The sequence below is a fragment of the Elgaria multicarinata genome, chromosome 16, assembly GCF_023053635.1.
Source record: "Elgaria multicarinata webbii isolate HBS135686 ecotype San Diego chromosome 16, rElgMul1.1.pri, whole genome shotgun sequence".
Classification (NCBI taxonomy): Eukaryota; Metazoa; Chordata; class Lepidosauria; order Squamata; family Anguidae; genus Elgaria; species Elgaria multicarinata.
In genome coordinates this window covers 7157956-7170797 of record NC_086186.1, presented here as the reverse complement: position 1 = coordinate 7170797, position 12842 = coordinate 7157956, and the positions used below count along the sequence as shown (strand labels likewise).

General features: G+C 45.6%; 1 protein-coding gene across 1 annotated transcript in view; it reads right to left on the bottom strand.

Moving 5' to 3' along the window:
• The window catches only part of TLN2 (talin 2), a 119898-nt gene that overhangs the window by 33270 nt on the left and 73786 nt on the right, over nt 1-12842 (bottom strand). The window contains exons 32-39 of the mRNA XM_063142845.1: nt 11796-11885; nt 9430-9552; nt 8608-8751; nt 5911-6072; nt 4514-4654; nt 3905-4086; nt 3445-3577; nt 1485-1586 (exon numbers count right to left, since the gene is read on the bottom strand). Of these exons, the coding sequence (XP_062998915.1) occupies nt 1485-1586; nt 3445-3577; nt 3905-4086; nt 4514-4654; nt 5911-6072; nt 8608-8751; nt 9430-9552; nt 11796-11885 (1077 nt within the window). The remainder of the gene's footprint in view (nt 1-1484; nt 1587-3444; nt 3578-3904; nt 4087-4513; nt 4655-5910; nt 6073-8607; nt 8752-9429; nt 9553-11795; nt 11886-12842) is intronic.

The following is a 12842-nucleotide window of genomic DNA, read 5'->3' as shown; positions in this document are numbered from 1 at the left end:
CTCTCACCGCATCACTTGCCACACCCACTCAGTCAAACCTCCCGCACTCACTAGACATACAAACCTCCAGATATACCTAAGGGACAGAAAGGTGGGTATCGCCACACCTTCCCTTAATGACCAGCCACGGTTCATCATCATCATCATCATCATCATCATCATCATCGCATTTATATCCCGCCTTTTTTCCTCTTAAGGAACCCAAGGCGGCGTACATAATCCTCCTTCTCTCCATTTTTATCCTCACAACAACAACCCTGTGAGTTGGGTTGGGCTGAGAGTCTGTGACTGGCCCAGAGTCACCCAGTGGGTTTCCATGGCCGAGTGGGGACTAGAACCTGGATCTCCCGACTCCCAGTCCAACACTTTAGCCACTACACCACACTGGCTCTCAAGAATTTTGCTTTTAAAAATCTATTTTAAGGTGTTTTATTCTGTTTTTATTGTATTTTATTTTGTACACCGTTCTGAAATTTTGAATGGGGAGTGGTATATAAATATTGCAAATAAATAAATAAATAAATAAATAAATAATAAATACACACACACACACACATGCCCCCCACCTATTTTCATCCCCCAAATGCCATGGAACAGTTCGAAGCCTGCTCAACCCTACCCAATACCCATAGACAGAAAATAACCTCTCTTGGATGGCACAGTGGTTAAAGGTGTGGACTGTGAACCGAGCCATCCTTAATTTGAACCTTGTCTTTGCCATTCACTCAGTCTGTGTTTTTCAGCCAGCAACTATTCCTTTTTGCTTCCGTCTTCCATGTGTAATATGGGGTTATGTTATTAAACATCCTTGCAGGGGGCGTGGTAGAGATTGAAAGGCTGTTAGGCCAGATGCTTCAAACCATCTGAAGTACGACGTAAGACAAGAACGTGAGAGCAGAACGCTACAGCACTGGCTTTTGACGTTTCATGTCATAACCAACACGAAAGCCAAATAGAATCCAAGCAAAGGTCAATTCTCTTCAGCTACCTGACTGGAGGGGATGGATGGAGAAAGTGTTCGGAAGTCAATCCTGGCACTCTCCATTTTTTTTGCAGAGTAAACAGAGGGATGTAGCATCAAAGGAAGAGGGCTGAGGGCCGCTGCACGAGGGGGCACAGGAGGAATTGGTCTAAAATCAATCCCTCCAACTAAGGAAAAGAACACCCAGCTTTACAGCTTTGCCGGTGTCTTTGCTCCATTGCTCCATGAGTGATTCACAGGCTTAAAAGCTGGTTTGTTTTCTCAGTCGTGATTACGACTCAGAACACAACTTCCTCTAAATCAGCAGCCCCAAGAAGCGGGCAAAAGGGCCGAACCTCCACGACTTGAGGCAATTTCCTCATCTTACCTCTTGGTGATCACAGGACCCAGCCAGCCTCCCCCATTCCCCAAAACACAAGTTTCTCCCCTCCATCACTAGGTCTGGATTCTTTTCCTGCCTCCAACCATGAGGCGGCCATCTTGCAGTTTCCGGGCCTCCTACCTTGTGCCCAAGCTGAGCGGCTTCGCCCCTAGCTGCTGTAGCGATGGGATCGATCAGGTGCCCGATTTCCTGCACGACGGAGGTCAGCTGCTCCTGCAAGGCCTGGATAAAGCAAAGGAAATGAACGTGTCAGAATATAATTCAAAAAATATAATGATACCCCAGAGGTGTTTCATTACATGGAAGAAAACATAAAGTTAAGAAATATATTTTTCTTTATTTTGGCATTTATACCCCCCACCTATTCTATGATAAGAATTTGCTTTAGATGGCAAAAACTTCCAGTAAAACTTTGGGTCCCTCCTCTTCTTTTTTTTTTAATACTATTTTTATTGATTTTCAAGTAAGGACAAATACAATAAACACACAGAGTAAAAGAAAACACTCAACAACAATATAAATGTTCCCACAGCACCACTATTAAAAAGCATGGGTGTTCATTCCTTCAGTAAGCACTTGGTACAGAAAAAGATGCAGGTTAAGTTGGAACCTCTGACCAAAAGGATTCCTGAGTCATTGGGGGTCTAGGTTCACCAGGATTCATATTAATAAATGTGAAAAAGTCTAACCAGTTTTCAAAAAATGTGTCTGATGTTATTTCTCCTCTTGCTAACCTGCTATGTTGTGTCAACTTATCATTTAAAGTTAGTTTCCAAATCTTATCAAACCAGCGTTGATGGTCAAAAGGTCTGTTGCTTTTCCAGAATTGGGCAATTTCCCACCTGGCTGCAACCAGCAAATGGGTGACCAAGGCTTTGGGAATAATGTTTCTATTGGCATTCCTAAAAATAGAAAGTAGAGCCAGTGCTGGATCAGTTTCTACTTCAACATGGATAATGTTTGTAATGGTTTGGAAAACGCTTGACCAAAAAGTTTTGACCTGTTGACATTCCCACCAAAGATGAATATAAGCACCATGTACATTGATGGTGCTATATAAATAAATAAATAAATAAATAAATAAATAATAATAATAAGTGCCAGGAACTGAGCAACCACGCCAACAGAGCAGGGATATATTACCACTAATATGGTGCAGTCTAACAGGGGTGATATACCACCTGTAATTGATTTTCAGAGTGAGCTCTTTAACTTTTGCTGATATTGTTTTATAGGGTGCTGATTGCCATAAGCTTTTCCATTCACCTTCAGTGAAACTGGTGCACAGATCCTGTTCCCAAATAATTTTTAACCCTCCCTTATCTGGGAATTGACAATTCAACATCATGTGATATATATCAGAAGCTCCCCCTTTAACCTTTCTAGAATAAGTCAGGTCCCTCCTCTTTTTATGAAAGGTTAGGGCTTATTAATTTATCCCCAGTCAAGATCATGGAAAAGGAAGAGGAACAAATAAATAAATAAAAATTGGCTGCTGAAATTGGCTCTGAGGCTAAAGCATTTCACCCATGTACATTATTATTATTATTATTATTATTTATTTATATAGCACCATTAATGTACATGGTGCTGTACAGAGTAAAACAATAAATAGCAAGACCCTGCCGCATAGGCTTACATTCTAATGTCATAATATGGTCACCCCCTTCCTTTATTTCAGTCTCACTTCTTATCTCTATGATCTATCTTTTGAACAAGACCAATTCTCCCGATAGCACATCGGAAGAAAAGGTGAACGTCCAAAGCTGCATCCTGAAGGAATTTCAGGCTGGGGTTTGCAAACAACCTGCCTATTTACCATCCCAAATGGGCCAGGCTTGCTCATCCGGAAGACAGGCAGCAATGCATCATGGGCAAATCTTTCCAGTCTGTTTCTAGCACAAGATTTAATGGTGTGTTTTTTCCCTGTTCAGTGGCTCTTCCATATCTTTCATTCCCAGCTAAGGTAATGTTGTTTTTGAGCTGAAACACACACACACACACACACACACACACACACACATCCGGCTGAGAGGGCCACATCGTTTCCCCTGCCCTGGCGTTGCAGAACGTCCATTACCTCAACAGAAATGTCATCCCTTGTGGCCAGGTTTTGACTGACTGTAGCGAGGGAGGCTTGCTCAATATCCCTGATACATCTGTTGATTCCATCAATGGAGTAGTCACACTCTCTCTGGCCTGGGGCTTTGTCTCTGGAAAACAAGAGAGGGCTTGTCACGTCTAAAATAATCGGAACAACAATGAACCAGAGGGACTTGCAACAAAAAAGCTGCAATGTGGAGTTCTGTTCAGGATTCCCTTTTCGCCGCTACAGAAGTTTGCTACCGCAAGTCACAGTGATGGCTGCCAAGTTGGACAGCTTTAAATAGGATGTGACAAATTCATGGAGGACACAGAAAGGGAACAGAGAACAGAGCAAATAGAACCAGAGGGAGGGGCCACCTGCGTAAACATATTGTAAATGCTTCTAAAAAAATAACTTGGTCGGGGTGGGGTGGAGAAGAAGAAAAGATGAGGACCTGATGGAGGTGATGAGGCTCTTAATGGACTCCGACACCGTGTGTGAGTGCCCAGCGAGAATGGACCAGGCCGACGGGTCCTTTGGGTTGATGGCCAGCGAGCGAGCCGTTTTGATCAAGGAAGACGAGCTCTCCAGCATGGTCCGAGCAGAAGTCAGGATGGGCTCCTGTGCCCTGGAACCCTGGGATGGTCCGAGAGGAGAGAGGAAAGCCATGGTTAATTGTAGTGACTCCCCGGTTGGGTCCAAACCATGATTAGGTGAGCCGGGAACAAGGCAAGATTTATTTTAGCAGTCTTCATAAACTAGGATTGAATCGTGGCTTGATATCCTGGTTTGTAACCAGCCATAGTTTTCTTTACGAAAGGAAAAAGACGGAGCAAGTGAAATAAAACCAATGTAAGGTTGTGGAGCAGAGTTGATGTGACAAGTTCTGACTTATGCCAAGTAGCTTGCTTGCTTCTAAAAAAGGACAGCAAAGGTGAGCTAAGCTTTTGCGAACGGACTCTCACCACCCTTTGTCATTTACCTGAACGCCGGAAAACAGACATCTTAGTCCCAGTAGGCCAAGGCAGGCCTTCACCTCATCAGAATGAATCCTTTCCCCTACCTCAGTACTGATCTGGGCTGGAATGCTGACAAACTCAGGGTTGGATGCAAAGGCCGTCAGATTTTCCACGGCTTCGATCAATGGGGCAGTGGCGATCCGGCACTTATTACGGTTGTCTTCTGAGAAGTCGCCATCCAAGGCCTATCGAGGAAAAAAGATATTGGGTTCAGGGACTAATAGAAGAACTATAAATAAAGAGGGAAAAGGAGAGAGAACAAATAATAATAATAATAATATTAATAATAATAATAATAATAATAATAATAATAATAATGCTATGCATAAAAAAAGAGGCATCGCGTACACAAAAACTGTGGGGAGATGCTACCAAATCCTCTGGCTCGAAGAGTTCAATCCTACTGGAGTGACGCTCTTAAGGTGGACGTCTCCAAGACTGGACCCTCTACCCATCCAAAGGCTCACAGATAGAATGACAGAGGCAAAAACACCTCCAGTTCCACCTTAAAACACCTTTGAAGCTGTGGCAACTCTCAGCCTGTCTAGCTTCCTTACTTCTCGGTGGGCAGGATGGGTGACGGAGAGGCTTTTGGACCCAAGGCACTTAATGTTACACCCACCCAGGTCCCACGGGTTCTCCAAACCTCTTAACTTTCCTGCTCCTAGGACACAGAACTAGCACAGAACTAGCACTGAAGTCCCAGGATAAATTATTTCAACATCCCTGCCACAAAGCCCTGGGATTGGAGAGCCTTGCTAAAACCATTTGTTCTGATTAGATGTAAGAGTTGCTTAGCCACAAAACTATACCCCCTCCCCACCTGGTATTTTCCTTATAATAAAAGTTTGGGGAGAATTGTATATATTTTTGGAGACACGTTGTCTGTATCCCCCAAATCTTCACAAGTGTTCAGATTTAGTCTGCTTCAGAGGAGTTGCACTTTGATTTGGACACCTCCCGAATCTGTCAGAATCTGATTGGTTCAGGATTTGTCTGAAGCACACCAATAGCAGAGGGATAATCGTAAAGCTGCATTCTAATATGCTCTCTCAAAGAAATATTGGGAACTCTGGAATAGTTTCCTCTTTCCCCCACCTCCCATGGCTTCTTTTTTCCACACCTGTTATTTGATGTCCCCCAGAACAAGCGCTTCTTCTTTCTCACGCAAAACTCTGAATTAGAAGTTACAGCCTAATCACAAATATATTAGATGCACTCCAGGCCTACAGCTGTTCCAAAGAGTTCCAGGTGCGAGGCAGCTCACAGCTTCTTGAGAGTTCCGGTATGTATTGCAAATGCCTTTCCTCACAGGACAAACAACTGTCTGTAAAAATAAGCCTTTTTTAAACAGCCCCAAAGATGAAGAGTACTTAAACGTCATGTGACTAAGGGTACCCTGACTGTTAAATATTGGTACAGTCCTAGAAGATTCCAGTACCTTGATGGTTTTAACCAAGTTGGCAGTGCTGTTTGCCACCTCCTTGGCAGACTGGACAAAGTGCCTCTTTGCGACGGGGTTGGCGGTCTTTGACGACGCAATCCGGCAGGCGTTACAGAGCGCCGAGGTGTGCTTTGCCACGATGGTGGCGGCTGATAACACCTGAAAAGCAGAGCAGAGAGACGCAGGGCTGAGAGGACGGAGCAAGGACCGTAGCCAGCAGCCCAGCAGCCGCTTCGCAAGCAGAAGGTGCGAGATTCAACCCCTGGCACCTGCAGATTTTAAAAAGGATGCAGGCAGCAGCAGATGGAAAAGCCCTACTCTGCCTAATACCCCAGAGACTCATTGATGGTGAGGGTGGACAATGCTGGACCATAATCCTAACTTGGTACAACGTGGATTCCCAAATGGACATTGTGAAAGCAACAGGGAGGTCCAATCTCAATCATTCGCACTGGGGGAAAGTTGGTATTCATGGGTTAGGACTTACTGGTTGGCGACAAAAGGTTGACCAGCGCACTCATGGGCGGGCCTTTTGGGATGGAGGCAACGAATCACATGCCCCATCAAACCAAAGACTCCCCAGACATGGAAAGCTAGCAGGTCAGAGAGAAAAACTAAGTTTCCTCTCCTGAGATGCTAGACTTCTACAAGCAGGACCATCTCCGAAGTGCTAGTGGCCCAGGAGATGAGTCCCTTGCTCCTTTTCCCTGACTGTATAAATCCACCCTGTGAAACAGAAGTGACAGTGGATTTATTTTAAAGTGCCATTTCGTGGTTTAAATGTTATGCAAAAAATAAAACAGAACCAATGTACAGATAAGACTTGCCCAGATCTGTTTCCCAATTCCTTGGATGCTCCAAGAACCGGAGAAACATCTGCAAACTTCTTCTACTTTTTGTTTACTTACAGTGCAATCTTATATCTGTTGATTCAGGAGCAAGACTCATGGATTAATGGGGCTTCCTTCCAGGGAAACTGATATAGGATTGCATCTTTAATTACAGTCCACCCATTAAAAATATGGCAATGCAGAAGAGTACCTACTCTCTTAATCTGAGACATAATTATGCCTTAAAAAGTCAGCTGTTGATAAGCTTTATTTATCTCAGTTAATGACCCGAGGAATACAGATATTTAAATCTCTCTCTAGATTGTGAAATTTCCAAATTACAAAGAAGAGCAAAATGCATTCACTCATCAAACAAAACATGCTGCAGCATCTCCCAAACATAATGGTCTATTAGTGCAGTCCAAATGCATTTTCAAGCTCGGAATGCAAATCCATATTTTGGCCCATGGCTCCTTCAACGCTCCATAAAGTACCACCACATTTCCCTAAACGTATCAAGAGTGCCTTCTTTTCTCCCCATTTTTAATGAAGCCTAATTGCTTTCTCCAGCATAGATAGGTCCAAGCTATTCTCTGCCATATAGCAGTGTCAGGAACAACCGTTCCTTTCCGCACATCAGCGAGACAAACGGTGCGGACGCAAGTGAAGTGCAGCCTGGCCCGTAGCAAAGTGGTAGAGCGTACGCTTTGCAGGCAGAAGTTTCTGGGTTCATCTCCAGTTAGAAGGGTCAGGTAGCAGGCAATTGGGAAGAGCGTTCTCTGCAGGAGATCCTGTAGAGGCAATGCCCATCAGAAGAGACCGTGCTGGTCTGGGTGGGACCAATGGTCTGAGCTGTTATAAAGCAACTTCCTACATTCCTATTCAACAACATGATATCCTTCCCTTTTAATAACCTGTTAATATATTTTTCCCTTATTAAAAAGGAAGGATATAATAACATGATATCCTTCCCTTTTAATAGCTGAGCCTCGTGTGGCACAGAGCGGTAAAGCAGAAGTTTCTGCAGCTGAAACTCTCCCCACGGCCTGAGTTCGATCCCAGCGGAAGCTGGTTCTCAGGCAGCCGGCTTAGGTCGACTCAGCCTTCCATCCTCCCGAGGTCAGTAAAATGAGTACCCAGTTAGCTGGGGGAAAGGTAATAACGTCCAGGGAAGGCAACGGCAAACCACCCAGCTATAAGGCCTGCCAAGAAAACATCAGCAAAAGCTGGCGTCCCTCCAAGAGTCAGTAATGACTCAGTGCTTGCACGAGAGGTTCCTTTCCTTTCCTTAATAACCACCTTGGAGAGCTCCTTTAGAGTTCTGACTTGTTCTGACTGAAACCCGGAGCGGATTTATCACCCCACTGACATTGGAGCCACCAGCCTCCACTGGTTTTGGGTCTTGTGCTGGTAGACATCCACTCGTAGCTCTCATCACCTTTTATAAATCTTTCCACAGAACAATTTAAATGTTTTTCATTACGTGGTGGCAGTGAGAGCAAAACTGAAAGGGCACCTGATGTTGCTTATTAGGGAACTGGAGTTAAGCACAGAATCCTAGAACTGGAAGAGGGACCTTGAAGAACTCCTAGTCCGATACTCTCAGTGTCGGCTTGACCTCATGAGCAACCCCAGCTGGGACAACAATGTTCTTTAGAACGGCCAGCAAAGCAGAACGCAAGCCTAAGAGGAGCATCCCAGAATCCTTTGCAGGAGATGCCAGGGCATCCCTTTCAGGCTGCATGTTGTCCAGGGCTCACACTCCAGTGTTCTTGCAAAACTGGCAGGGAGACCAGGGCCCACTGCTCGGAGTCTGCACAGTGCAGCTGGCCAAGCACTTTGGGCAACCCCTGTTGAGTGTTACCTGGGACGGGCTACTTGCTGGGTCCACCAAATTCTGACACGCCATTTGGATCGCTTGATTGGCCCTGGCAAACTGGATCGGATCCACGAGACCCTGCTGACCAGCTTGGCTGTTGGGATCCGAAATGCCAACCAAGTAAGCGGCCTAGACAAAAACCAAAGACAAGGTAACTTCCCAGAGACGGTGTTCATGAGCTGTGCCAAGAATGTCATTCAATCTGCTTCACTTGGGGTTCATGCAGAACAGGAAGCTGAGGAGAGCCATTTGCAATCCAGCAGACGTACTAGACAAGAGCAGGTTTGGCGTGCCAATTTCAGGCAGGAGAAATGCAAAAACCCAATTGAAGTGCCATTTGCGAAACTGACCAAATCCCAATTCCCCCCATAATTCGTTATCATGTGGGGCGAGGTCTACAGCCCAGCCATCTACAGGTGAAACCGCAGATCTGGCTGTCATTTAAGGGGCCAACAGTGTGCTAGATGGCTCAGGCTGATTATGGTCATTTATAAAGATATCAATAAGCAATCTCGCAGAAGCACCGATCAAGGCAGTCCTCCAAACATTCAAAAATGCCATCAATTGTTATAAATCCATCAGATCCTTTCCATTCTCATGCTTTGTAAGAGTTAAGCTGCTTAAAACTACCTTGCCCCCATCAAGGTGCCCTCCAGATGTTTTGGATTGCCAATTCCCACTGCAGTTCAACACATCTGGAGCAACCAGGTTGGGAAAGGCTGAGCTTAAAATACAGAGAAGCTGAATGTCTCTCTCCATTAGTACAGAAAAAAAGCTTGTTTAATATATCAGTAACCTGGGAGTCACCTGAGCTGCTGCTTCAGTCAGACCACAAAGGGCCTTTGAAGCCACCCCGACGCACTCGCCGAAGACGGGAAGGTCACCTGTTTTGGCGTTTTGAGAAATCCCAGCCATTGCCTCGCCAAGCACCTTCAGAAGGGGAAAAAAAGGTGATTCAAGGCTAAACTTTCAGCACACTTTGCTGTACTACTAATAATGTCACCAAATATTGCAATTGCCACTACTAATGATCATCCATTTCATTTATTACATTTCTAAACCATCCAATAGCCAAAGCTCTTTGGGTAGTTTACAAAGACTATAACCCTTAAAAGCACAGGATAAGGCATAATATAAAAACAGTTTAGGTACAAACATATAAACAGAAGACACACACACAGAATCATATAAAAGTAGAGTTGGAAGGGGCCTACAAGGCTATCGAGTCCAACCCCCTGCTCAATGCAGGAATCCAACCTAAAGCATCCCTGACAGATGGTTGTCCAGCTGCCTCTTGAAGGCCTCTAGTGTGGGAGAGCCCACCACCTCCCTTGGTAACTGGTTCCATTGTCATACTGCTCTAACAGTCAGGAAGTTTTTCCTGATGTCCAGCCGGAATCGGGCTTCCTGTCACTTGAGCCCGTTATTCTGTGTCCTGCACTCTGGGATGATCGAGAAGAGATCCTGGCCCTCCTCTGTGTGACAACCTTTTAAGTATTTGAAGAGTGCTATCCTGTCTCCCCTCCATCTTCTCTTCTCCAGGCTAAACATGCCCAGTTCTTTCTGTCTCTTCTCATAGGGCTTTGTTTCCAGACCCCTGATCATCCTGGTTGCCCTCCTCTTAACACGCTCCAGCTTGTTCAGCACATATCCAAACAATAGCCCCTGACCTGATAAAAAACCTTAACAGATGTTGCCAAATGCCTGGGAGTAGAGGAAAGCCTTAACCTGGCACTGCAAAGATAACAACGTTGGTGCCATCTGGGCCTCGCTGGGGAGTTCATGCCCCCTCCCTCCTGCTACCAACTGTCTCTGCAGAGGCCACCAGTGAGGGAGGAAGCAGCAGCCAGGCATTTCTCCACCGTGCCTGGGTCCAGCTCCAGCTGAGAGCCCCCTCCCTCCTGCTACCAACTGTCACTGCAGAGGCCACCAGTGAGGGAGGAAGCAGCAGCCAGGCATTTCTCCACCTTGCCTGGGTCCAGCTCCAGCTGAGAGCCCCCTCCCTCCTGCTACCAACTGTCTCTGCAGAGGCCACCAGTGAGGGAGGAAGCAGTAGCCAGGCATTTCTCCACCTTGCCTGGGTCCAGCTCCAGCTGAGAGCCCCCTCCCTGCTGATACCAACTGTCTCTGGAGAGGCCACCAGTGAGGGAGGAAGCAGCAGCCAGGCATCTCTCCACCGTGCCTGGGTCCAGCTCCAGCTGAGAGCCCCCTCCCTCCTGCTGTCCCCTGTAACTGCTGAACTTTCCAACTAAGATTGTAGTGCCTGAATTTGCTTTCCTTTTCCCCCTCCTCCTCCTCCCTCCCAATCCCCTTTCCTTTTGTGTCATGTCTTTTAGATTGTAAGCCTGTGGGCAGGGACTGTCAAGAAATACTTTTGTAAGCCGCCATGAGAGCCTTTTTTGGCTGAATGGCGGCATAAAAATACTTAAATAAATAAATAAATAAATAAATAATTGGGGGGCCACCATGAAGAAGGCCCTGTCCCTCGGCACCTTCTGAACCAATCAGACTTCAGTACCAGTCTTATTATTATTACTTACTTGTAATAGTGTGCTTATTAATGTTAACAATTTCAAAGCAATTCACAAATATTATATCTGTAATCATGGCCAGTGGTTTTATCCACACATTGTAGTTTAGGAGCTTTGGGATAGTGAGATTTTATTTTGGGATTTCCTGCTTTGCAGTTTCAGGGCGTTAGCTTCTATTCTTGCACACTCTCTCTAACAACATGCCTTACAAAAGACTCCCTAAGCATATAACCCAAGAAGGCCTCTTCCTCCAGCGAAGGAAAGACCATCGCCTCCCAAGAAATCTTCCTTCCCTAATCTGGTGCGCCCTCCCAGATGTATTGGGACTGCAGCTCCCATAATCCCCAGACAGCATAGCTGCTGACCATGATGGCTGGCAATGATGGGAGTTGTAGTCAAACCCATCTAAAGGGCACCAGGTTGGGGAAGGCCAAAATAGATAGGAGTTCAAATGTCTGAGCCGGTTTCACAAGTGTTTCTTTCTTCTGGATGCTTGGAAAAGCTACATAACTCCTGCGTCCTGCTTCTCCTGAAATGCTCCGGGACCCTGAGTTCTGATCTGTTTGAGTTCATATTGCATATGTCTCAGTGCAACAGGTTAGGAAGAAGAGCATGCGAACAGGAAGAAAACAAAATGGCTACCTTTGAATTTTCCATAACCCCTTCAATGCAGTCGAAGTAAGAAAGGTCGCTCACAGGTTCGTTGGGATTTTCCAGCATCTCCTTCACTGTCTGGAAAGCAGACAGGGTGCCACCAGCAATCAGCAATAAAATCAAAATAACACCCCAATGTGCCTCATGCTGCACCTGGTGAGTTCATTGGCATGCAGTAGAACCAACCTTCCCCAACCCTGGGTGATAAATGAAAACTCCCATTATCCTAAACCAGCATGGTCATGCTCACTGGGATGATGGGAGCTGTAGTCTGACACATTTGGGGAAGGCTGCCCTTTGTGAGCAGGTCAATGAAGCCCTACTTGGGGTGAATACATTTTAAAACTGCTGTTTCTAAAGTGTCTATAGCTGCTGCTTTTTTGGAAGTCAGGTTTTAATGGTTGTTTTTTGGCTTGTTATATTTTTAGATGGTTGAATTCTACATTGTATCGATTGTTTTAGTGTTTTGCACATCACACTGCATAATTCTCCAGCCTCTGCCCAGAATGTTGCACGTAAACAGCTAGATGGCCATTTCCACCCCCATAATCTAGAAAAATAACCCATTAACTCACTTCAACCTCCAATACGTTACAGCACATGGTTTGGTGAATGTCAACAATCCCAGGCAGGTTTGGTGAACGTCTAGAAATTTACAGATACACCAATGCTTGTTGACTGCCAGTGTTCACAGGAATGTACCCTTCCAAATGCATTTTTAGACTGTCAAAACTTCAACTAGTTCAAAATATGGCAGCCAGGCTGGTCACCTGTACACCTAGGGGTGACCACATTACACCAGTTTTAAAATCTCTTCACTGGCTGCCAATTAGTTTCCGGGCGAAGTATAAAGTGTTGGTTATCACCTTTTAAAGCCCTACATGGTTTGGGTCCAGGCTACCTGCGGGATCGCCTTCTCCCGTACAATCCGCCCCGGACAGGGACAACCTAGCCACAGTAGTGCATGCACTGGTAACTTCCCGATTAGACTACTGCAATGCACTCTACATAGGGCTGCCCTTGAAGACGACGCGG